Genomic DNA, 24,065 nt, shown 5'->3' with positions numbered 1-24,065 from the left:
CAGAAAGTCTCAGAGACTGACGCAGGTGTCGATCTGACTGATGACACATCCTGGGTTTGAAGGGTTGTTCGAAACAGAACATTCTCCTGCTTCTCAAAGCTGCATCCAAGCCATCAATGGGGTCTGGGCGTAACAGAACTGCAGCTGAAGAGAGGAGACAGAATGACAATGGAAGAGGTGGACGTCATTAAACAGCTACACACAGCATTACTGGGTCGGCCTGCCTCGAGCTTATCGTACGCCAAGACAGCATCAGCCTGTGAGAACAACCCAACATGGCTGAGACCAGTGATGGGCAGTAGCACGTTACTGTAATCCAATTACTTTTTTTTAAGTCACGAGTGAATTAAGCAATCACATTTGCACATACAGCAATTAAATTACCGCTACCTTCCTGAATGCAGGCTGTGTTACTCAACCATGCTTTCTCTTTCATGAGATTATCGCATGACAATTCGGTATTGCTGGTGGACAACCATAGATTTATATGAAATAGACATACTGGCCGCATTTCAGCTGTGCAGGTGGAGCCGGTGTATAAGAACATTTTCATCCACAGCGAAAAATTCCACAAGAGCAAAGGACACTCAGTGAGGAGCCCATGGATGAAACCACTGACACGCCTGCTGTGGAGACCACACCCCCACTAGGAGAACCTCTGAGGATGCAATGTGCATAAAGTTGAAAAATTGAAACTAATAAGTTTCAACACTTTATATTTTCAGGCAAGTCCAAGGTTGAATGTAATCCTCTTGTCTGCAGCTACAAACCCTCAATATTAAACCCATCAAATATTTAATACTTCCGTCTTCGTTCTGTTCTTTCTTTCAAGACAACATTGATTGTAACATTTTCGTTAAGTTTAAATCAAAAACTTTTGGCTGAGAATTTGTCAGACATTTATGATGCTCTCGTTTCAGTGTCTATCTGCATTTTTATGGAATGTCTTTCCAACATAACTTGGGTCCAGACGCAATTTGAACTATCCCCCACAGTCATTTCTCTTCGTGTTTTCACTGAAGGAGACACGTCTCGCTCTGAAGAATCACTGTTACTCTCTTTTTCCACCACTGACTGTGTGAATGTGTCTCTTTTTTTACGGCAATCCATGTGTTTGAACTAGCCTGCAGATAAAGGATGACCAGACCCGCCACGGCCAAAGCGTGGCCCGTGAACATCTCTGTCTCCCTTGTGCCTGCAGCTATTGGGCCTCTTCAGATGCCATTTCCATGGACACACTTATTTAAATTGCTTTCTTGAGAGTCAAGTCAGTTTCTGTCAGTCATTTCTTTTGAGCTGCTTCATTTTTCAGTCCACATACAAGCCTGTCCCTTTGTGCATCACTTCATGTATCCCCAAACCCACCATTGCTCTATACTTTCATCAAAGGGGTCAATCGAGCAAATAACTCGAGCCATTCTGTATCACAGCTGGTGATTATGGCACTACTTGGTTGCGTATGGTTCCCACAATTTACTCACAGTGTTCGTTGTTCCTGGTGTACACTGGTGTTGGTCCACTCCCTCTCTCCTCCTCCTCTCCTCCTTTTTCTGGGAAGAATCCATCACCTGTGCCTCAGTCCACGGTAGCATCCACGTTATACTAGGCAAGGTGGGTGAAGTGTCTTGCCCAAGGACACAACGCCAGTTTTACGCCTGCGGGAGCAGGGATCGAACCGCCAACCTCCCGGTTATAAGACGACCCGCTCTCCCAAGTGAGCTACTGTCGCCCCATAAAAAAAAAAAAAACAAAAAAAAAACCAAGTCATGCTATGAAGTCTAAAAAAAAGTCAATTCAAGGGCTTTTCAAAGTGTCTTTATTGAAATCTGTGCTGTTAGACGAGTTACATATTGATCTATTTTAACTTGAGGTATGAGTAGCGAGTCACGAACCCTTTTTCATCTGTTGACTAACTTGTAACACCACTTCAAGTGTTTCCTCAGCTCACAGCAGCAGTGAAGCTAAACTTGTTTAAAACCTAATCTGAAAGTATTCAAAGAAAGTGGTTCGTTGTGTTTATTTGTTCTGACAAAAATGAATGTTACTTATGATTGTCTCACTGTTTATCTTCTTTCTAAACCACAATACTCCACATTTGACCTTTTTAAAGCTTTTTTTTTTCCAGCATTAAACAGTGGACGGTCTCTGAATTATATCACTGCATGCAAACATATGATTGTTAACAATAAACTCATCGATTCAGATCATTTGAGTTCAACTAGTTTAGTTTGAAAATTACAGTGGACAGTGACTATCCATTTTATCAGCATGTCATTAATGAGACTCAAGTGGTTGAATATCACGACTTCGACCTTTTAAATACAGTGCTGAATAAATACGTTTTGTTCATACACACGTTGCTAATGTGCTTAAAGCGATACTTCAACATTTTGGCAAATTGGCCCATTTAGCGCAATTATTTAGTCATTTCGAACAGTATACTTACTTTTTTGTGAGGGCGAGCTGTTGTTTATTCAGAGGTGAGTCGGGGAAGGTTTTCGGGACGGACACAATGGAAGTGGATGGTATTTTGGTTCCCCCTCGTCAAACTCATCAAATACACAATCCAACAACCCCAAAACACTTTGGTGGGCAAATTATAATCCGCACATTCACTACGCTGTGGAACACCAACAAATAATATTGTAGCGTTACGACACTGAAGCAAATACTGGGAACTACTTTTTCTTTTGAAATCACTACGCCCAGACAAGTAGTTCCGTCTTAGCAATCTTCGCATAAACAACTCAGTCTCGTAATTTTGCATTAATACTTCACAGCGTAGTGAATGTGCGGATTATAATTTGCCCACCAAAGTGTTTTGGGGTTGTTATATTGTGTATTTGCTGAGTTTGACGAGGGGGAACCAAAATACCATCCACTTCCATTGTGTCCGTCCTGAAAACCTTCCCCGACTCAACTCTGAATAAACAACAGCTCGCCCTCACAAAAAAAGTAAGTATACTGTTCGAAATGACTAATGAATTGCGCTAAATGGGCCAATTTGCCAAAATGTTGAAGTATCGCTTTAAAATCTCACTCATGGCGTTGACGGCCTGAAACATCTGGTGCTGCTGTGCTCCCGGTCGACGGTCATGAAGTTCAGCTTCCAGTCATTCTGAGTAGTGAATAGCTGTAAGAGTGACAATTAAAGATTTTCATTTAATTGCGATCCATTAAATTTTCCCAATTCCCTGGTCAGAAGAAAGGATCTTGTTTGCGGTCCGGGGCACGATCATTTTCTGAGGGAACCAAACGATGGACAGCAGAGCACACACAAACACAATGTTTTGACTAATTCAGCATGATGACCGATGCAAAGCATGGCAAGGGGTTTCGGTGTTGGGCGGGAGATTCCAGCCAGAGAATCCTTTCATCGGCATTAATGTCCTTATGTGGGTACAATGACATGTGTATGTGTATGTGTGTTTGGTTGAAAGAGAGAAAAATAGACATAATACAGTCTTATAAACAATAATCAAGTAATAAACAGTTATAAACACAAAAAGTAACAATAAAGTAATAAACTACCGTATTGACCTGAATACGGTACGACTCTGATTATGAGATGACCCCTATTTTTCAAATATCAGTTTGTGAAAATAAAAATATGTTGACAACAGTAAGGTTTCTCATAAAATAACTTTTTTTTGTACAATTATTCTACACTCAAAACTCACAACAGAGATAACATTTCACGTGATTTAAGATAAAATATATATTATTGTAGTATTAAATAAAAAATAGTTTCTCTTTCTCAAAATAAGGAACAATTAAGTAGCCTCAAAGGTTGAATAACTGCAATAATGATGTAAACAACTTTATAACCATCAAATCCAAGTTCAATTCAACTTCATGAACATTAATAATTTTGGCCTCTGTGATTGTTGGACTCAGTTTATCATGTAGGTAACAGTTCTTCAGAAAGAAAGCATGAAATTTCAGCAGGTCTGAGTGTTTATTACTTTCTCCTGAAGGCACTGTGAAACTGAAACAAGATGGTATTTAAAATCAAAGCCGCTAGCTCAATGCTAACTATTAATGGAAACGCCATTATCATGCTAACGGAATTGGCATCTGCGTTGAAAATTCAAAAAGAACGGACAAACTCACAAACATCAATTTCACCTATATCCTGAACATCAACTAAGTATATTCGAGTACTTACAGGCAGATATTTTCGATGCAGTGTTTGAAATGAATCTTGGAAAAACAAAAACCACCCACGCTGCTCAGCCTTCTTCTCACACTGTTGTAGGCTTACACTCTGTCCAGCTCACTAGCTCCCCCTAACGGGGCGGCTGAGCCACTTCATGCAAGCAGAGGCAGTTCAGGTCACCGGTACTTTGGCTCGTCCTCCATTATAGCACGACCCCATTTCAGTATAAACCCGCCAACAATCGGCTCTTTTTGGCAGTGGCAAAGGATTTAAATTGCATTTCGATCCGGGACGATTGACCCTGCAAGTGACCCGAGTTTCAATCAGCTCGCTTCAGTGGGAAAGGCAGACCTGGGTCGACGCGGTAATTTACGTGATGACGTCGACATAGCGTGCCTTCGTTAGCACGTTTGTTGTTTTTGGACACAGCGTGAGATATCCTTCATCAAGATGGACCCAGCATTGGCAATATAGCGAGATCAGAGAGCTTCTCTTGATCTGAGGAGAAGAGGAGGTTCGTCAACGGGACTGTGCGCTTCTCCATTGTTTACATCGCTGTGCACTGTCGCGCTGATGATGATGTCATCAACGTGGGACATGTAAAGCTTTGTCGATATATGAATTTTAGTTAAGATTTACACAGTTAAAAAAATGTGTACACTAGCAAAAATGTAACTGGGGATATTCGTTTTAATAATTCTTCCTAAGAATATTGCAATTTTGAATTTATTGTAGAGTTCCAACAACGGAGCAACAGATAGACGTGTTCTTCGAATAAATGTTCAAACGGCCCTACTGCTGGCGATGTTTCCACGACTCCCCTCCTGGAATATTGTCTGAACTTCCCGTAACACTCCAAAAACTCGCCTTAGCCCCGCCCTTCTTCCTCCGGTCTGCTCCTTCAGAAAGGCGCGCGCCCACCGCTGTTTCACCTGTCTGACCTCAGACGGCGCAGTCCATTGTTCGGACCCTGTAGGGGTGTGCTGTTTATGTATGTGGTTCTATACATACTTTTGGGGAACTATTAAAAGGTTATACAAAAAAAGGCGTTGTATATATTTATGAACTGTTGTTATTTATCTACATCTAGTTATGTCCTTCGTGAATGTAATATTCTTAGTTTCAAAAACCCCTCGGGTTTTGGTTTAGCCCAGCCAGTAACGATGGCCCAATTAAGGCACAGGTGCTGATCCTGTGCATTTTGGGGGGGATATTTCGTATTTTATATAAATTAATCTATAAGATAGCCACATCCTTAGTTGAGGTGACTTTTCAGTCCTTCACAAATACAAATATAACAATATAATTTTTTTTAAAATCTAAAATAAAGGAACATTTCATAAAGATTCACAAAACAATGGAAAAATATTGAAAAGAAAAATATTAAATGAGGATATAAACAAATGTTCTTGAAAAGGGGAAGAGAATTACAAAAACACCAAGAATTTTTTGGAAGTTGACACAAGGTCGGATTGGACCTCCAGAACCTCAATGAGGGCCGGCCGGCCAAATTATGAAGTTTACAAGGACTGGCAAAGAGAATTGAAATGAAAAACACCAAATTTTAAGGACAACATACTTTACTCTCCCATGCAATGTTGCATAGAAAACACATGAGATGGATGAAAAATAAAGGTTACAGTTCCTTGGACTTCGTCATTGTCGACATGAAAAGACTTGAAACTGATCCACCATGTGTTCCAAGCCCGAACAGGACGGTCGGTGTTCATCTGTCTGACACTCTTCTGTTGTGGGCCAGTACTCAACCCAGGTCTTCTCATCAAGCATGTACCAAAACCTGAAGAGTGGAAAACAACGAGCCAGATACACAGGAGCTCATGATGAACTGATGTGAGAATAGATTATATATATAGCAGAAAAGTCTGACTGCACGTACGTCTGTTCTTGGTCGTCTCTGCGGATGTCTTGGGACGAGCCCATGATGAGATACGTTTTACCCTTTTGAAGACCTACAGCCCCTCTGCAGTGCTGATGGCTGAGGAACGAGCGCAGTTTACCCATAGGACCAACATCAGTGTTTCCTGCCATGATGACAGCACAGACCACTTCTTTTAATTCCATTTTAGAGACATGTAATGCCTTCCTGTTGGCACTACAGTCAATCGTTTGAGGAACTGCAGTGATGTCACCATTAGTCAACGGCTTTTAGCTTGATTCACTTAACTAATGAAACATGCTTGTGTGATGAGCTGCAAGCAGTGACTGGTGGAGAGATTTTAGGATTACTAACAGGAGATTTATTAAGATCCTCTCTCTTACACATGTAAAATAGATCCGTGTATAAAACTGGAGGTATAAAGACTGTTTGGCCTTTAACAGACTAAAAATGTAAATAAAAAGGTATTGAAAGTTAAAGATACTCACCTTCTTTGATGACGTCCAGTATCCTCACAGTGTAAGTGTCTGTGGACAGATCAGCTACTGTCTCCTCCAGCTGTACTTTGTATGCTGTGTAAAAAGTGAGAGACTGATTTGTTGTGATATGTCCTTTCCCACATAGAGAGACACTTTCATAATTGGAGAGAAACTTTTTTTTTGTTTGTTTTTTTACCAAACTCCGTTTTGTTGGTCAGTGTAGCCTCACAAATCTTAGCGCTTCGCTCATCATTGCTGATTTTGCCCTTCTTCTGCAGACTGCAGCTCCCTGGAAGCAAAAACATGAAGACGACGTGTGAATGTTCAGGTCTTCTGAGGTCAAGAAAGACAACCAGACAATGTTTTACTTTTCAGCTCACATCATCCAAATGGGTGAATCTCATTCACCTTCGGCGACACATGTGCATTCACCACCTCTGCAGAACCACAGAGGCTGTCCGGCTCTCCTCTCTGGATGGTACAACTTCACGCATTTTGTTTCTGCTTCAAGAAAAAAGCTCATGAGGAACAGCTTTGCGCTACGGAACCATGGCGACTCGTGACCCGGAGACTCACCATTATAGTATTCATAGACAGACACAGCCGCCGGCTGTAAGACGCCCACTTTGAGTGTCTGTCTGACCCTAAAACTGATTTCCTCCGGTCGTGTGTGAGAAACCTGTGGAGCGACGGGGGAACCTGATGTGATTAAAGCAACACCGTGGTGAGGAGGGGAGATGAGGACGGTGACAAAGATGGCCGCACCTTGTCAAGATAGATGATGAGCGAGCCTCTTTCTGACAGCACGGTGTTCATCTCATATTTTGCAATGGTGCGGGCTCGTCCTTGAGACAACTATGTGCACACACACATTTCTGCAGTTTTTATCTTGCATCTATGAGATTAAACGTCCTACATCCATTAACGCTCACAAACTATATAAATTATGATTGCTCTGAATGTAAGCTGCAGGAGTGAATCCACGTAACGTAAAGCAGTGTGATGCAGCCCTGCAGAGGACCTCTTTGGGGAGGAGATCACAAACGGGGTCCAAGTATTGTTCTGAAATTATACAAACCTAACAAGTACAATCTGGAATTTGATTTGAGAAACTGGCTGAGAGAGTGGAGGGTCTGCAGTGTTTGGCTTCATTATAAAATTTTGACCATTCCACAGGCAATCTGGGGGGGAAGCAGATACTGACAGATATCCCAACAGGGTTGCACAGTGTAGCATTCAATACGTCAACTTTTAAACTTTCCTCAATGTGGATGTTTTTGAAATTTCTCACCAGGTTCAAGTCGTCTGTATCCACAGTGAAGCCAGGCAATAATCCAATGTCCAAAATTGTCAAAGTCGAATCGCGCTCTCTGTCATTGTGCCTGTATAAAATGAAAAATAAGAGAGGAACTACAAAAAGTCAAACATGCTCACTTATCAAAAGACTGATTTCAAACAAGCAGGACAAGAGGTGAGCTTCACTTACAAGACCTCTATTCTCAGCCGGAATACCTTCTCCTCAACATCCATTTTCTCTGAGAAAGGAAAGCAACAGATTACCAAAAACATCATAAACACAGGTTGGTTGACATATAGCAGAAACAGAAAGCAGCAGGTGACCTGGGATGAGCTCCACTGACATGTTGAACCTCTGACAGTCACTCTGTTTTTCTTGAGGCGGAGCATAGTACATGGACACCATCTGAAAGGTAGATGGAAGAATAATGTAAATATTAACAATTTTCACAAAAGCTTGAAATTATATTGAGGAAACACAAAGCTGATGTCTCACTGTTACTGTTGCTGCTCCTGATCCTGTGGCTCTCACTGTCATGTTGTGGTTTATACCATTACTCTGTTGAGAATTTTAGATGCACACACACATGCAAACAGGTTAGACGGCATCACAGGCGTGTTTCCTGAGTGTGAATGGAGGAGTGTGCTTCCACCTTCAGTGTTCTTGTGAGGTGGTGGTTTCCTCTGTTCACGTTGAACTTGTAAGGCTTCGGCTTTCCCGGCATCAAAATGTCCACATTCAGGTCGTACTCTGGTTTTTCAGCATTGATCCAGTACTCTGACAGAGCCTGGTACACCATGAGTGTCGCCTGGAGAGAAAACAAGGAGGAAGAAAATGTGAGGCGAAGGCAATGAGCAAACAAAGAAAGTCCACTGAGGACAAAGAGTAGAGGAAGTTTTGTTGTACCTGGGTTGATCCATAGCCTCCGCCCACAAGCTGCTGCTGGGTGAACCATCTCACTACAGGCCTGGCCTCTTCAAAAGCCTTCATGAACAGAAGAGTAAAATTCAGATTCCTCAGGTTTGGAACCACTGGTATAAAAAACAAATGAACGAGTGTAGCGTTCATTTTGAACTCCAGCTCTGCCTGGCTCTCTGGGTCTTTCTCCCGGTGCGCTTCACCCTCGAGCGTGACAAAAACTCCGATATTCCCAAAAACCATTCACCATCAAACTCTGAGCTCAGGTTCGCTGCCTTCTCAGCCTACAGGTTTGCTTACCCAGGTCTTGACCAGAGCCAGGAGAGCGTACGCTGTGGCCTCCAGTGTGTATTGATGCCCCTTAGGTACAGGCCAGTGAGACAACTCTGAAAGACAAAACACTGTAAACACTGTGCTCGACATGAAAGACGCCTCATCCAGCAGACTGATACACACTGTTCATGCATCAGTCTTTAAAAATGTTTTACCGGACTTCCGGTGATGCAAGCGCTCGGGTAGCCACGTATTTTCGGAGCTCCGGCACATTATCCTGCTTTAATTATATTTATTGGCGTTAAAAGACTCAAAATCGGATTTTAATCCGGGTGATGTCCCTGGATCAGCTGTGGAGCAAAGCGGCTGGCAAGATGCCCCCAAAAAACACCACTAACAAGAAAGATGCAGCGGCGGCTTCTCCTCGTGTTGGCGATGCTATGCTAGCAGGCAGCGCTAGCCCTCCATCCACTAGCCTGGAAGCAGACCCGGGGCTGACCAAAGCCCTGGAGGCAATGACGGCAAATATCGCTGAGATGATGGATGAAAAGCTGGAGAAGATGGCGCTTGACATGAAAGCCAACATTTCCCAAACCTTGAAAGAAGTTTCTGAGAGGGTTGGCGAGGCTGAGCAGAGGATCCTGGCGGTGGAAAACGCTTCGGCTGACACGGAAAAGCGCCTACAAACGCTGGAAAAGACGGCTAACATGTTAGCCGAGCGTCTCGACGATTACGAGAATAGGGGCCGCCGTAAAAACTTAAGGATTCTAGGCATACCGGAGAAGCTGGAGGGGACCAACACAACTGCTTTTATGGAGACATGGATACCCCAGATTCTGCAGCTCGACACTAAAGCGGGGCGCATCAAGCTGGAGAGGGCACACAGGCTTCAGGGTCCGGAGACATCCAGGTTTCCCTGCGCAGTGATTGTCAGGTTTCATAATTTCAGTGATCGTCAACGAGTGATGGATGCAGCCAGACGACTGAAAGACATCAGAGTCGGGGGGACGAGGATCCACTTTTTCCCGGACTTTGCTGCAGCAACACAAAAGAAGCGACGCGGGTTCGACCAGGTGAGGAAGAAGTTGCAGAACATCGAAGGGGCTTGCTACGCCATGATCTACCCTGCTTCACTGAGGATTACAGTGAATAATACCGTTAAAACATTTCACTCTCCCGAGCAAGCCTCTGTGTTTGTGGACTCTCTTTAGTGGACATGGAACTGAATCCGATAAATCACAGCGGTCATATTAATGCAAGTAGTGCTTAATTATGTAAAGCCTGCTTAGTGCCATCCAGGTACAACAACCACTCTGTTCCTGTCCACGGATGCTGACATTGAGACATTATCCCCCCACCCCCCACCCCCTTTTTTTTTTTTTTTTTAATTTGTTCTTTTAACGCACCAAATGCCGCCCCCCACCTGAGTGTTTTTTTTTCTTTTTTCTTTTCCCCATTCTCACTTTTCTCTCCTCCTTTTTGGAGAATTGGTTCATTCTACTTTGGTTTTCATTTATAGTGGGACGGGCTTATATGTTTTCAACCATTATAATTTTCTTCAAATGTGCCAGCCTGATAAGGAGTATGCTTGCACTTAATGTAAGTCAAAGGGTCTTTCACCCTAAGGGAGAGTTTGAACTTACTCTCTTTTTGAGTTTAAAGGTTTTGATATTGTCAGTGAAGGACCTAGTGTTTGGGTTTGTAAATAGTTTTATTCCAAGTTTGGCCACGGTTTTGTTACAATTCTATAATGTGCTCAGTCTGATTATTTTATCAAGATGCATGACAGTGAGTGATGGCAACAACTTAAGTGATATTAAAGTCTATTTAAGTTAGTTATGAGTATTCCTTTTATTAAACTCTGCACATGGAATGTGCGGGGAATTCATCACCCAGTAAAGAGGAAAAAAATTCTCACCTCCCTTAAAAAAGAAAATGTTGAGATTGCATTATTGCAAGAAACCCATCTGGAGGATCATGAACACCTTAAATTAAAACGAGATTGGGTGGGTCATACTTTTTTCTCATCTTACACTTCAAACAGTAGAGGAGTATGCATCTTAATTAATAAGAAATTACCTTTTCAACTCAAATCTTGTATCAAAGACAGTAATGGGTGCTATATTATAATTAAAGGCCTATTATATGGTAAATATATCTCAATCCTTAATATGTACGCTCCACCTGGTCACCCTATCAATGTTGTTACAAAGGCATTTTTAGAGTTTGCCGAACTTGAAACTGAATTTTCTATAGTAGGTGGCGATTTTAATTGCCACCTAAATCCACTTATTGATAGACTTCCGGCAGAAACTGGTGCTCCTTCAAAAAGGGCTAGAGCATTAACTGACACATGTGATGAGTTTGGATTTGTTGATATTTGGAGAACTGTGCATCCTGATTTAAAAGAGTTTACTTATTTTTCCAGTGTTCACAGAACCAGCTCCAGGATAGATTACTTTTTTGTCCCTAAGCTGATGCTGTCATCTGTGGTGTCTTGTGAAATAGGAGTTATTTCTGTTTCTGATCACAGTCCAGTATTTTTGCAATTGATGTTGAATGAAAAACAAGCTTCCACAAACTGCTGGAGATTTAATCTGCATCTACTGAGTGATCCCAAATTTGTCTCATATTTTAAGTCAGAATTTAAAATTTTCTATTCCATAAATAGAACACCTGATATTTCCCCCTCAGTGTTGTGGGAAACTTGTAAAGTGTATTCCAGGGGCCTAATTATCTCCTATACAAAAAGTAAAAAACGCAAATCTCTAGAAGCCCAAATGAAACTAGAGGGTGAGCTATCAAACCTTGAAAAGACATACGCTAAATATCCATCTGAGGCTAATATGAAGGCAATGCTGGCCACAAAAACATCTTTAAATGCTCTGCTCACCCATAAAGCTGAACAAAGTATTAGGTTTGCAAAATATAGGCTTTATGAGTATGGCAATAAACCGAATAAATACCTTGCACGATTAGTAAACAGGAGAAGTGACTCTCAGACAATTTCATGTATTAAAGACACAAATGATACTAGTAAGTTTGACACAATATTACCAAGGTGTTTAGGGACTTTTATAGTAAGCTCTATACTAGTGAGGCACCCTCAGGAGTGCAGAATCTGATTGATGTGTTCATGTCGAGACTCAGTCTACCTAAACTAACAGATGAACAGAGAGAAGAACTAAATAAACCTATAATGAAACAAGAGGCTCTGGAGGCATTGCAGAATTTACAGTCAGGAAAAGCCCCAGGTCCTGATGGTTTTAGTTCTGAATTTTATAAAGAATTCATATTAGAGCTTATAGATCCTTTCCTGGAGATGTTAAATGATTCATTTGTTAGAGGATCTTTGCCTAAGTCCCTTACTGAAGCCAATATTAGTCTTATACTTAAAAAGGGGAAACCAGCAGATGAATGCTCTTCATACCGTCCTATAAGTCTACTAAATGTCGATCTTAAAATACTTTCTAAAATACTAGCTCGGCGCCTTGAGAAAGTACTTCCCAACATTATTGACGTTGATCAGTCAGGATTTGTGATTGGTAGAAATTCTTGTAATGATATGAGAAGGTTGTTGAATGTTGTCCAGTTGTTGAACCATCAGAAACTAACTGGCATGGTGGTAAGCTTAGACGCAGAAAAGGCCTTCGACAGGGTCGAGTGGCCTTTTCTTTTTTCTGCTCTTGATATCTTTGGGCTAGGAGAAACATTTTGCAGCTGGGTTAAACTGTTATATAATAAACCACTTGCAGCTGTTAGGATTAATGGGCAGGCTTCATCTTATTTCCCTCTGGGCAGGGGCACCAGACAGGGATGCCCCCTATCCCCGCTGTTGTTTGCTATAGTTATAGAACCTCTCGCTGAAGCTATAAGGAACAGCCCAGATATCACTGGGATCTCTGCTGGCAAAAAAGATCATAAAATAGCTTTATATGCCGACGATATTTTACTTTTTTTAACTAACCCACAGACTTCTGTACCTGCTGTCTTGGAAATAATTAATCAGTTTAGTGAGTTCTCAGGGTACAAAATAAATTTTTCTAAATCCGAGGTCATGCCCCTAGGTAATTCCCAGTGCCACACCCCACCTCCATTTAAATGGTCACCTGAAGGCTTCACTTATTTGGGGATTTCAATTACCCCAACACTAGAAGGGCTATACAAAGCTAATTTTGAGCCTCTTTTAAAACGCATTAAGGATGATCTAGACAGGTGGATATCTCTACCATTGTCCCTGTTGGGGAGGATTGCCTTACTTAAAATGAATATTTTGCCGAGACTTCTTTATTATTTTCAAATGATCCCTATCTTACTTAATCATAAAACTATCAAGAAGGTGAACAGCTGTTTTAGCACATTTATATGGAACAAGAAGAAACCTCGATTGAAGATGACTAAGCTACAGATGTCTGTGGAAAAAGGTGGCTTGGCTGTTCCTAATGTTAGACTTTATCAGCTTGCTGCACAGCTTCGCTACATAGCTGATTGGATTAATGATGACCCAGAATCAGTTTGGTTAGACCTGGAAACTCTTAATGCAGGCAACTCTTTGCCCAGTCTGTTATTTGCACTAGACACAAAGAAAATTAGGAATGTCTTATTTAATAATATAATAGTCCAAACGACTCTGCAAGCTTGGCAAACAGTAAGGAAGCTGGAGGGGCGTGCGAATACGTTGTCTTCACTAGCTCCTATATATGGTAACATTGATTTTTCAGCAGCCAGCATGGATGGTGGATTTAAAATTTGGAAAGATAGGGGGATTTCAACTTTAGGACATTTATTCCACAAAGGAGTGATGCTCCCATTTACAGAAATTGAAAAGAGATATAACCTACCCTCACATAATTGCTTTAAATTTTTCCAAATTCGTAGCTTTATTCAGGATCAACGTAGTCACATCTTTGATTATCGGGCTTCAAAAATAGAATGCCTACTTCTCAACAGAGGCAAGAAATCAGTCCTTGGCTCGGGGTATGCTGAACTTAATCTTGCCAGTGACATCACCTTAGACAATCTGCGACAGATGTGGAATAATGATCTCAATCTCAGAATGGATGAAACAACATGGACAGAAATTTGGAAATTAGCTAACGAGATTTCTATATGTAACAGAACCAGAGAGACCCAGTTTAGGATATTGCATCGCTTACAAATAACTCCCCAGCTGAGACATAGGATGAATCCGAGTTTGACAGAAATGTGCTCTAAGTGTCACGTGGAGGTGGGATCTTATAAGCACTGTGTCTGGTCATGTGTTTATATTGAGGAGTACTGGCGTAAAATTACTGATAAACTTGGTTTGATTTTTGATGTCCATCTTGACCCTGATCCTCAGGTTCTGCTCTTTGGCTTACCCAGTTCTCATGTTAAAGGCTCTGATCGAAGGAAGCTGTTCAATATTCTTACATTTTCTGCTCGGAAAAATATACTGATTAAGTGGATAGATAATGCGCCTCCTACAATTATAGGTTGGCATAAACTGATATTTGAGTCAATACCAAAGGAATATGTAACATACAGATGCAAGTGTAAAATGGCAGTTTTTTTTTAAGATCTGGACACCCTTTTTTAAATATGCTGGTAAAAGACTAACAAGCATTGTCCTGAGGGGATTGGTTGACCATAACTCTGACAATTGGCAAAACGAAATTTTTGGGCTGTAAGGTTGGATTTGTGTTGGTGATTGATTATTTATTACTCATATGTTGTTTCTCTTTCTCTTTTTTTTTAAACTTATTAATGTAAATATTTTGACGTTTGAAAATGGATCGTGTTTTTCCATTTGTTTCTTTTGCGATGTTTAGTTGTTGCATCACTGCCAACTGTATTGGACTGAGCGTTCCTGTGTGTATGTTTATTCAGGTGACAAGATACCTCCCACAACATCCATACTTGAAGGAAGCTATTCCTGGGAGGCGGTAGACTATGTATATCAGGGAGTTCTACATATGTTTTTTTTTTTTTTTTTTTTTTTTGGTGGCCATTTGCTTGTTTCTTCGTTGTTGGTTTGTTTGTTCAGTTTGTATGTTTGAGGAAAACAATAAAAAATATTGAAACAAAAAAATGTTTTACCAAATTTAGCTATGATTTTAGGTCTCAAGTGGTGCGCTGATGTTTCATGCTTTTGTATTTGCTTATTTTTAATACATCTGCAGCATTTACTGCGTTAATCCATTCACTAAATGATATTCTTGAACAATTTCTATCCGACATGAAATGATTGTTACATAAAGTTTAAGATATCTGCATCAATTATTAAACCATTGAGAGCACATAGAGTACTATGACAATGAAAAGTTTGCAGGTTGTGTGTGAATATCTGCTTGGTATATTCTACTGTAAACACACCTGGGGAAACAAATCTGTAGAGGACCTCCCGGTTGAGTTTGCCTTCGTTGGCCAGCGCGTAGGAAGTCATGGCGACGGCGTAAGGATTGGTGAGGCTGTCCAGGCGCCTCTCCAGGTAACTCACTGCTTTGTCTATACTGTCTGACAGACCCTGGAAAGATGGAGAAAGCAGTATAGACACGAGGTATTAAACACAAGCGTAGGGAAACAGGCAACAGGGTTGCAGGTTTGACCTCTTTCTCTCGTTTTGTCCATCTGAGAAGCGTAGCTGAGATTTATCATGAAATATTTGGGGTGGGGGATTTTATGTGTCTGTTTTCATCATATCTAAAAATGCATAAATAACTACAATTTACACAGTTTAATGGAAACGGATGAAGTAAGTTAATAAAGTAAATATAAGAGAAGAGAGCGCATGCTGGTGGCATCCTCACGTTGACGGTGGCAGCACATAGCGTCCGTGATTCCTGCATGGCGATCAGTTTGAAGGCCGTCATGGAGGCTTCTGTATCTCTTCCCTTTACGTCTCCCTACGCAGACAGAATCCCACTCACATTACCATGCTCACATCAATGTGACTTAGAAGATTAATCTGTTCCAGCTTTGTTATTCATCTCAGAGGGAAAATCTGAAGAATTCACAATAAATTCACTCACAGTCATTTCTGCGTGGAGCACGGTTCCAACTTCTCGAAACATGCCGTCGGGCTGCTGTGTGTTGAGGATTAAATACTTGATGGTGTCACAGATCACTTCTTCCTGCACCACCACCAGACTATGGGCCATGGTAAACACCTTAGCAACATAGGCTGTCAGCCTTAAAGGGAAGAGAATGTCTTATTTATTTAATTTGGAATTACATGTGAGTTCAGTATATTTGTGGAATGGAGGTGCACAGGTGAAGGTTGTGAATGAAAGAGTGGAGTGTTACTGTGGTGTGTTTGAGTCACATCGAGATGACGTCATACCCTAAAGTGTGCGTCGTCGGTTTTGTAGGCACCGTTCTTACGCTCCTGTTGCTTTATGTATGCCCAATAAAATGATTCAGACAGTGGTCATCAGCTTCTTCTCCTCTCTGTTTGCCCACTGTGGTGTACCTGACACCATCATCACGGATAACGGGCCCCAGTTCACCTCAGCCGACTTTGCAGCTTTCACTGGGTCAGAGTCTGGGGACCCACTGACTCCCACAAGCTCCTCTCCTTCCGGTCTGCACGCTGCAGGTCACAGTACAGCTGGGACCGGCCACGTTTCGCCTGAATGACGGTTCACACTGGCATGCCAGTGGTCCCCGACGGGTGGCGTCACCATCACCATCTGATCAGCTGACTGTCTCGGATCCCCTCAACACCGATGAGGTCTGGGACCCTCCATGAGCACAGGTGATGAAGAAACTGGTAGTCCACCCGGATTTTTTTTTTTTTTTTTGTCCATGCACCAAATTGCTGTAATTGCACTTTGCTGTCCATAGGAGTGTTCAGACATTTTAAAAAGGGAGGGTAAATGTGGTGTGTTTGAGCGGGATCATGATTCTGGATATAATACTCACCAGGAGCTGCTCGGGCGATTCACCCACAAGGCAAAAGACCCGTCCCTTTTACGATAAGCCAACTCCTGATAGTAGCCTGGACAAAAAGAAACATAGCTTTTTCAATATCTCTCATCAAATGTGTGTAGTTTTACTTCTACCGCGGCATAGTTACAGTCACTTGCATGCTACGTGATTTATAAAGTATGTATGCTTGACTGAGTTACCAGTTCTGATGTATTGGAGGGCTTCATCACGTTTCTGAAAGCCAACAGCTTCCCACTGGTTGGTTCTGTCCAGATATATGGTTGCAATGACAGGATGAGTCATGTGGATCATGTTTGCCTCTCCAAGGCCCGAGGGCTGGTAGATCAGTGCGCCCATTGACTTCCCACTGACGACGCTCTCCACAAGAGCTGAAACATCTTCTCTTCCTGCACAAACACATTGGACGTCTTTTATCAATGTTGTACAGACATGAGGAGATCAGACTGCCAATCTCACCGCATGACAGAACACAAGTGGGATTTACGAAACTTTCGTATCTGACCGATATCAGCGTACGAATGAGTGGCTGTAATAAATACAGCGGCTGAAATCGATCATCATTGACGTGCCACACCCTGATATATTCATGGTTCAGAGGCCCACTGAGGTCAGACAGAGAGGAGAAGCCTTGGCAAAAAAAGTTTTTCTGAGCTGGAAATTGATCCCCTCATGTCTGAGGTGGAGGTAAATAAGGATGAGCTCTTCAGAATCCTAAAAACTGGAATTAAAGGAGCCCAGAATAACTCTGTCTAGAGATGGATCACAGCAGCAGAGAACAGCATCACTGTGGATGAACAGACACCGGCAAAGGATTGAATAAATTATGTGTCTGTCAATTTAACAATGATAGTTTTGTCTATTACAAATATATGGGCTTACACGTTACACAGGTGACATTTTAATTGTTTCGTTTAATGGTGTCTTAAAGTCAGACACCAGGGGCACAGCAGCCAGGTCTCCTCGCCAGAGCGGTGATGGTCCCACTGAACTTGACCACCACGGGCGAGCAGGTGCCATTCGCTCCCCGTGCTGGACCAACACAGGCCATCATCACGGCAGAGGTCCTGGAAAGGTAAACAGGAGTATGCAGTTTGTTGACTGCCGTAGTGCAGTACGTACAGTAGAGCGGGACGTCTCCACATTGACCATTTGAAACTGGATGTAAATGTGATTGTTCGAGCCTGTCACGTGACCGCATCACGTGGACAGAAGAGGCGCTGTGATAGGGATATGAATGCAAAATTTCAACTCGTAAAATAAAATAAACAGATGAGTCATGTGAAAATCAGAGTCTGGTCAAGACGACATGGTCAATGGAACTAGTGATAGAGACCAAAAGTTTTCAAATTGGGTGCGTTATATCTTTGTTTGCACTCTGAAAATCGACATTTCTGAATGGGTTCCAATGACACCCAGGCTCTTTTTGCAAGTGCAGGATTTTACTCATATTCGCTGTGTTTTGTGTTGTTCAAAAGGACACGTTGGTAGCTATGTGTTAGCGCTATGATGCTAAGTTGCTACAAGCTACATGCTACTCAACACGCACACGCTTTCTGCGTAAGGAGGAGGCGTTCCTCTGTAGAGAGCAGGGGAGGAGGGGGTGTGGGTCACGCATGCGCAGCATTTCAAAAAGGACTAACTGTCACTATCACTCCCTCTCAACAGACACCACACAGCCCCCCCACCATTCAGAAGGGACCCTGTGCCTCAAGGGAGAACAAAAAAAAAAATCCCAACAATACCAATAACGTTAGTCCCTCAAGGGCGGCCTAATCAAATGGCCATACCGACTGCGCATCTCCGCTGTGGCAGGTGTATGATTTGCCAGCGGGGCAACAGGGGCAGGAGCCCCCGCGGCAGCAGATGACTTGGGGGGACGCCCCCGTCTCGGGGGCTGAGCCACCTCCACCGGCTCCTCTGACAGAACATGGGGAGGCTTTAAGCGATCCACCAATTGCGATTCGCCCCCACTGTGTAATCCGAGGCGTCCGAGGTGAGCGCGACCGACACCGCTGGGGAGGGGTGTGCCAACATTGCGGCGATGGAGAGTGCAGCCTTGGCCCTCTGAAATGCCAGGACTCTCTCAGGGGTCCAGTCCATGTCCTGCTTAGCCGTCGCAGCCCTGAGCGCCTCATACAGGGTGGGCTGCACGCGCGATAAAGCGGTTGCAGAAGTTCACCATGCCAAGGATCTCCTGCAGGGACTTGATGGTGTGAGGACGAGGAAAAGCAGTGATCGCCTCCACTTCAACTCGATCTCCGAGAGTCTGAACCGGCATTTGGCCAGATTAATGATCAGCCTGTGCTCGTAAGCCTCTCGAAGAGCTGTCGTAAGTGTAACAGGTGCTCCTCACCTGAGGCACTGGCCACCAGGATATCATCCAGATACACAAATAGGAACGACAAGCCTCTCAACACGGAGTCCATCAGCTGCTGAAAAGTTTGTGCTGCACCTTTAAGCCCAAATGGCATCCGCAGGAAATCGAACAGCCCAAACGGAGTGACCGCCGCAGTTTTGGGAACGTCGTGAAGGTAAACTGGGACCTGGTGGCCGCCTCTCACCAAATCCACCTTGGAAAAGATAACTTGGCCAGGTGGACCGAGAAATCCTGGATATGCAAATAGGGTGCCGATCATGGTTGATGTTATTCAGGCGCCGAAAATCACCACACAGCATCCAGCTGCCGTCCGATTTTGGGACCATGTGTAGGGGTGAGGCCCACGGGCCGTCAGAGTGCCGCACAATACCCAGATGCTCCATCATGGAAAAATTCCTCCCTGGCGATCACAAGTTTAGCTGCATCCAGCCAGCGAGGGCGCGCATAAACCGGCAGCCCAGCCATGGGGATGTAATGCTCCACTCCGTGTTTGACGAGGGAGGCTGAGAAAGTGGGGCCGGTGAGATCCGGAAACTCGGTCAGGAGCTGCTGGTACACATTCCTGCTAGGCAGACGATTAGCGAGTGACAGCAATCCCCCTTTTCCCAAAGTGCGTGAATAGGAGGAGAAAGTGAACGCGTCAACCAAGCGGCGGTTCATAATGTCCACTAATAAGCCAGGCACACACACGAAATCAGCCCCGAGAATAGGCATGGCCACATCCGCCATCACAAAGTCCCAGCCGAACTGCCGCCCGTCAAAACACACAGTCACATACCTGGTGCCATACTTGCGGATGGAAGTCCCTTTAGCTGCATCCAGCTGTGGGCCATGCCTACCGCTGTCCCTGTCCGTGCTAGAAGCCGGTAGAATGCTCCGCTGAGCGCGCATGTCTACGAGGAAGCACCTCCTGGACACGGTGTCTTTACCAAACAGCAGATTGTTTACCTGCCCAGCGCCCACGGCCGCTACTGAGCGCTGGGGCCGCCTTTTCCCAGCACCGGGAATGATCACGGCGGCGTGCAGCACTTCGCCCGGGAACCGAATCGCCGGTGGCAAAAATACAGCGTCCTGTCCCCCGCACGCCAATCCTGAACAGCTGCAACCGCCGCAGGTGCGTCCTCCTCCGGCTGGTGCTGTTGCTCCGGCGGGCACGCACCATGGACACTAAGCCCACGTGACGTGACCAAGATCCTGTCGGCCTCCTCCGCCAGACCACAGTAGTCCTTCGTGCGTAACAGGGGCGAGGTGGCCGGGAGCTGACGAAGGAACAGGTGGATAAACAGGAACGACGTGTCACCGGATCCCAGCAACGTCAACATGCTTTCCATCAGCTCCGCCGGCTTGCTGTCTCCCAAGCCGTTAATGTATAACAGCCAGTCCCCTTGCTCCGCGTCCTACAGCTGAAACAGACGAAGGAGCTGCGTCTTCAGGGCGGCGTACTTGCCCTGGGTCGGCGGATCTCGCAGGAACCCCATCACACGACGGGTCGTGGAGGAATCCAGAGCCGCCACCACGTAATAATACCGTGTCTCGTCAGCCGTGATGCCTCTCAGCTGGAACTGGGCCTCAACGTGCTGAAACCACGGTTCTGGATTGTGCTGCCAAAAGTCCGGCAGCTTGATTGCCGCGGCGTACACAGCGGGAGCAACCTGCGTTCCCGCACTGTCACCCAACTCCACAGACATGCTAATCGAACGTCCAGGGTCACCAATGTGGAGGTCGTGGAAGGAGGAGACAGACGAGGGATCTGAATCAAGTGAGCTTTATTGTTCCCACACAGTGACAGCTGTCATCCAGGAAGCCATGCTCAACAGAACACTTCCGCCTATGTAACACCACCACCTGTGCAACACACCTCCAAACCCCGCCCCTTCTAATGTGAGGAGACTCCCTCTCAACAGACACCGCAATATATATAATATTGATTTCTCTTACCTGTAATAAAGATGTGTGTGCTCTCAGTTGAGTTTGGAATCATATCCTTTCTGGGAATGTGACTGTTGAGAATTTCTTCTTGTATTCCACCTGAATGGAAAAGTCGAGGTTGGATAGTGAAAATGACAAGTAAAAATAAATGGTTTGAGTGAATTAAACTAACTCAACCACACCTTCAGGGTCCAGAGTGATGATCTTAGAACTCCTAACAAGTACACCTCCAGGCTAGAAAAACAACAAGGACATTGAAAAGCATCATGGATGTTATGCGTCAAATCAAGACCAACCTGCAGCGTAATGGATAACCTCAAGCTGTTGTGTGGAATCTGACATTGAAGCTGAGACTGAAAAATGGGCGGCTGCACACAGAGTGTGCATCTGTTGTGAACATCCTTGTAGACACATTTTTCTTTCCCTCTAAATAATAACTTGCAAATTGCTCTTTGTTGTTGTTGTTAAAGCTATAGTGCGTAACTTTAAAATGTCTATGAATGTTCGTTTCAGCCAAGCCACTACTAGTGGAGATGACAAAATGCAGATTAGGCCGATTGGCTCCTCTAACATGTCGCGGGATGTTTCAATATATATAATTCTTGCTTTGCTTGTCGACATTCCCGCGATGGCGCGGAGGAAATTACGCATTTTATGTCACAACAAGAAGGGAGGGGGAGGACGCGCGGAGGGTCTCATAGCAACAGGATCAGCTCACAGTCTCAGGCAGACCCAGGAAGCGACATGCTACTTCAGGGTTTCTACCAGACCTTTTCAGTCCAGGCGCCCCACCCGCGCTAAATTGTGCAGCGTCCGGACAACGGAGAGGAGAGAGAAAAAACAAAAAACTCTCCTGCGGTCGAACACCGGCAGCGTTAGCAGCGACACCACATGCTTCCCCCACCCCGCCCCCCCCGGCCAAACTTTTCCTGCAGGAAACACTGTACTTTGTGTGTAACACTCCGTTTTTCATCAAGAAGCAGCTACTGGAGACAAACGGACAACAAAAGATTTCCGGTGATGACCACTGGGTCTTTTCATCCTCTGACCTGTCAGTTACAAATTAGCAGTGATGGGCAGTAGCGAGCTACAAGTAGCGGAGCTAGTAGCTTTAGTTACATTTTTCAGTAGCGAGGCGGTAGCACCGCTCCATTTGAGTCAAGTAGCTCTTTCTGTAACGAAGCTATTTTTAGAGCCAGTAGCGACGGAAGCTACACGTTACTGTCGTGTCGAGTGTCCAGAAGAAGTCGGCTGTTTTGTGTGTGGGGGAAAAAAATATCTACGGTGATTGGTTGGTTTGCATATGACGACTCACAGTTGGGTAAGGTTACCCAATCAGAGGCAAGATAAGGCGGGTCATGCCACTCCAACCAGGAAGCAGACTCCTACACCCATATTACCAAACGCACATGTGAAATGACGACGAGTGAAGACAAAACAAGCAAAAGGGACGGAAGAACAACTGGATAATGGCAGAAGCAGAAAGAACTTGTCCCTCTGCTGACAGGAGGCTTGTTGAATTGTTTGCAGTTTGTTTTTTTAAAAGTACGCATCTCCAGATGCATTTACCTAATGTGGAGATGCAGTTCTCAGATTCCACGGACACACTATGTACCGTGAGAAAGCTTAAATTCTCATGAATCCATCGTATAAACCACTTTCAGATGTGATTACCACAGTGGGTAATATAAACACATTTGTCCAACAAACAGCAAATGAAGTAAACAGCGCAACTCACCTTTGAAAGCTCATAACTGATCACAGATGAAAATAATCCAGCAAAACTGCCACAGTCCAAATGTATGCATCCAGACAAAACTAGAAAGTATAGCATTTTGTGCAAACATGTCTTGAAATAATAATAATCCAGAATTAGACGCACCACGGCGCACACACAGCGCGTCTCTCCGTGTGCGCGTCCTATAATAATCCATACTTTTATCGGAAAGTCGCGCTGACCTATCCAATATGGCGACTGAACGGCTTCCGTTGCTTATTCCTCACATTTCAACCAATCAAATGACTCATCGCTGCCTCCGAGGACTAACCAGCCAATCGTTGCCGAGACTGATGGACCCTCATCTCTCGTCATCGCTCTTCGTCGATGAATTCTGAGCCAATCACGTCGGAGGAAACGTTTGACTGACAGGGCTGGTAGCCAATGAGCTTGCTGGATGGCTGGATGGACCGACAGCGCTGTTTTGTTCTGCTGAGGGCTGAAAACTGGGGCCTGTCTGTGTTCCTCTCAGTCTGTGTGCCTTATCCCACACTGAAGCCTATCTGAAGTGATTTTTTGAGTACTTTATGAGATTTCGGAATGAAAAGAATGTAAAAACAGGCTAAAAACCAACATATATAATTGTACAGAGGGCATGCAGACGGTGTACAGAGGATGTTCAAAATTGACACCGCCGGGGCATAGCAGTACAAATACATGTGTGAAACACTCATTTCTTGAATTACTGCTGACATTTTGACGTGAACTATGTAAGACCCCAGGCTTTAGCAAAATTGTGTTTTCAAGCTCTCACAGTGCTTCCACACTTATTTCCAGGTGTTTTATGAGGGAAAAAAATGCAGGCGAGAATGAAATTTATCCTAATTCAGTGTGTTGCAACATAAATAAATCAGTGCCAGTAGCACCTAGAGTAATTCTGACTGCACTGGGTGAAAATACAGGTTGTCAGCTTTCAAATGAGACCCCAACCATGCATGTACTCCAAACAGTTCAAGAACAGCATTCAATTTACTTTTTGTACATCTTCAGTAGAAATTTGGGGTGGAAATTGCCTGTACTTTATAAGGTT

The 24,065-nt window shown here is 43.9% G+C and overlaps 1 protein-coding gene across 1 annotated transcript in view; it reads right to left on the bottom strand.

The window, feature by feature from the left end:
• Positions 1 to 5,815: 5,815 nt before the first annotated feature.
• The window catches only part of LOC115384031 (complement C3-like), a 30,541-nt gene continuing 12,291 nt past the window's right edge, over positions 5,816 to 24,065 (bottom strand). The window contains exons 23-43 of the mRNA XM_030086306.1: positions 21,441 to 21,492; positions 21,268 to 21,357; positions 17,132 to 17,338; positions 16,926 to 17,001; positions 16,034 to 16,193; positions 15,812 to 15,907; positions 15,378 to 15,528; positions 9,051 to 9,136; positions 8,739 to 8,816; positions 8,485 to 8,640; positions 8,328 to 8,390; positions 8,156 to 8,237; positions 8,022 to 8,070; positions 7,827 to 7,917; positions 7,301 to 7,390; positions 7,112 to 7,214; positions 6,944 to 7,036; positions 6,732 to 6,824; positions 6,545 to 6,628; positions 6,057 to 6,201; positions 5,816 to 5,957 (exon numbers count right to left, since the gene is read on the bottom strand). Coding sequence (XP_029942166.1) covers positions 5,816 to 5,957; positions 6,057 to 6,201; positions 6,545 to 6,628; positions 6,732 to 6,824; positions 6,944 to 7,036; positions 7,112 to 7,214; positions 7,301 to 7,390; positions 7,827 to 7,917; positions 8,022 to 8,070; positions 8,156 to 8,237; positions 8,328 to 8,390; positions 8,485 to 8,640; positions 8,739 to 8,816; positions 9,051 to 9,136; positions 15,378 to 15,528; positions 15,812 to 15,907; positions 16,034 to 16,193; positions 16,926 to 17,001; positions 17,132 to 17,338; positions 21,268 to 21,357; positions 21,441 to 21,492 — 2,187 coding nt within the window. The remainder of the gene's footprint in view (positions 5,958 to 6,056; positions 6,202 to 6,544; positions 6,629 to 6,731; positions 6,825 to 6,943; positions 7,037 to 7,111; positions 7,215 to 7,300; positions 7,391 to 7,826; positions 7,918 to 8,021; positions 8,071 to 8,155; positions 8,238 to 8,327; positions 8,391 to 8,484; positions 8,641 to 8,738; positions 8,817 to 9,050; positions 9,137 to 15,377; positions 15,529 to 15,811; positions 15,908 to 16,033; positions 16,194 to 16,925; positions 17,002 to 17,131; positions 17,339 to 21,267; positions 21,358 to 21,440; positions 21,493 to 24,065) is intronic.

Source organism: Salarias fasciatus (genome assembly GCF_902148845.1).
Source record: "Salarias fasciatus chromosome 23 unlocalized genomic scaffold, fSalaFa1.1 super_scaffold_20, whole genome shotgun sequence".
NCBI classification, from domain to species: Eukaryota; Metazoa; Chordata; class Actinopteri; order Blenniiformes; family Blenniidae; genus Salarias; species Salarias fasciatus.
Note: the sequence above shows the minus strand (reverse complement) of the source record. Positions and strands in the feature narration are given on the sequence as shown.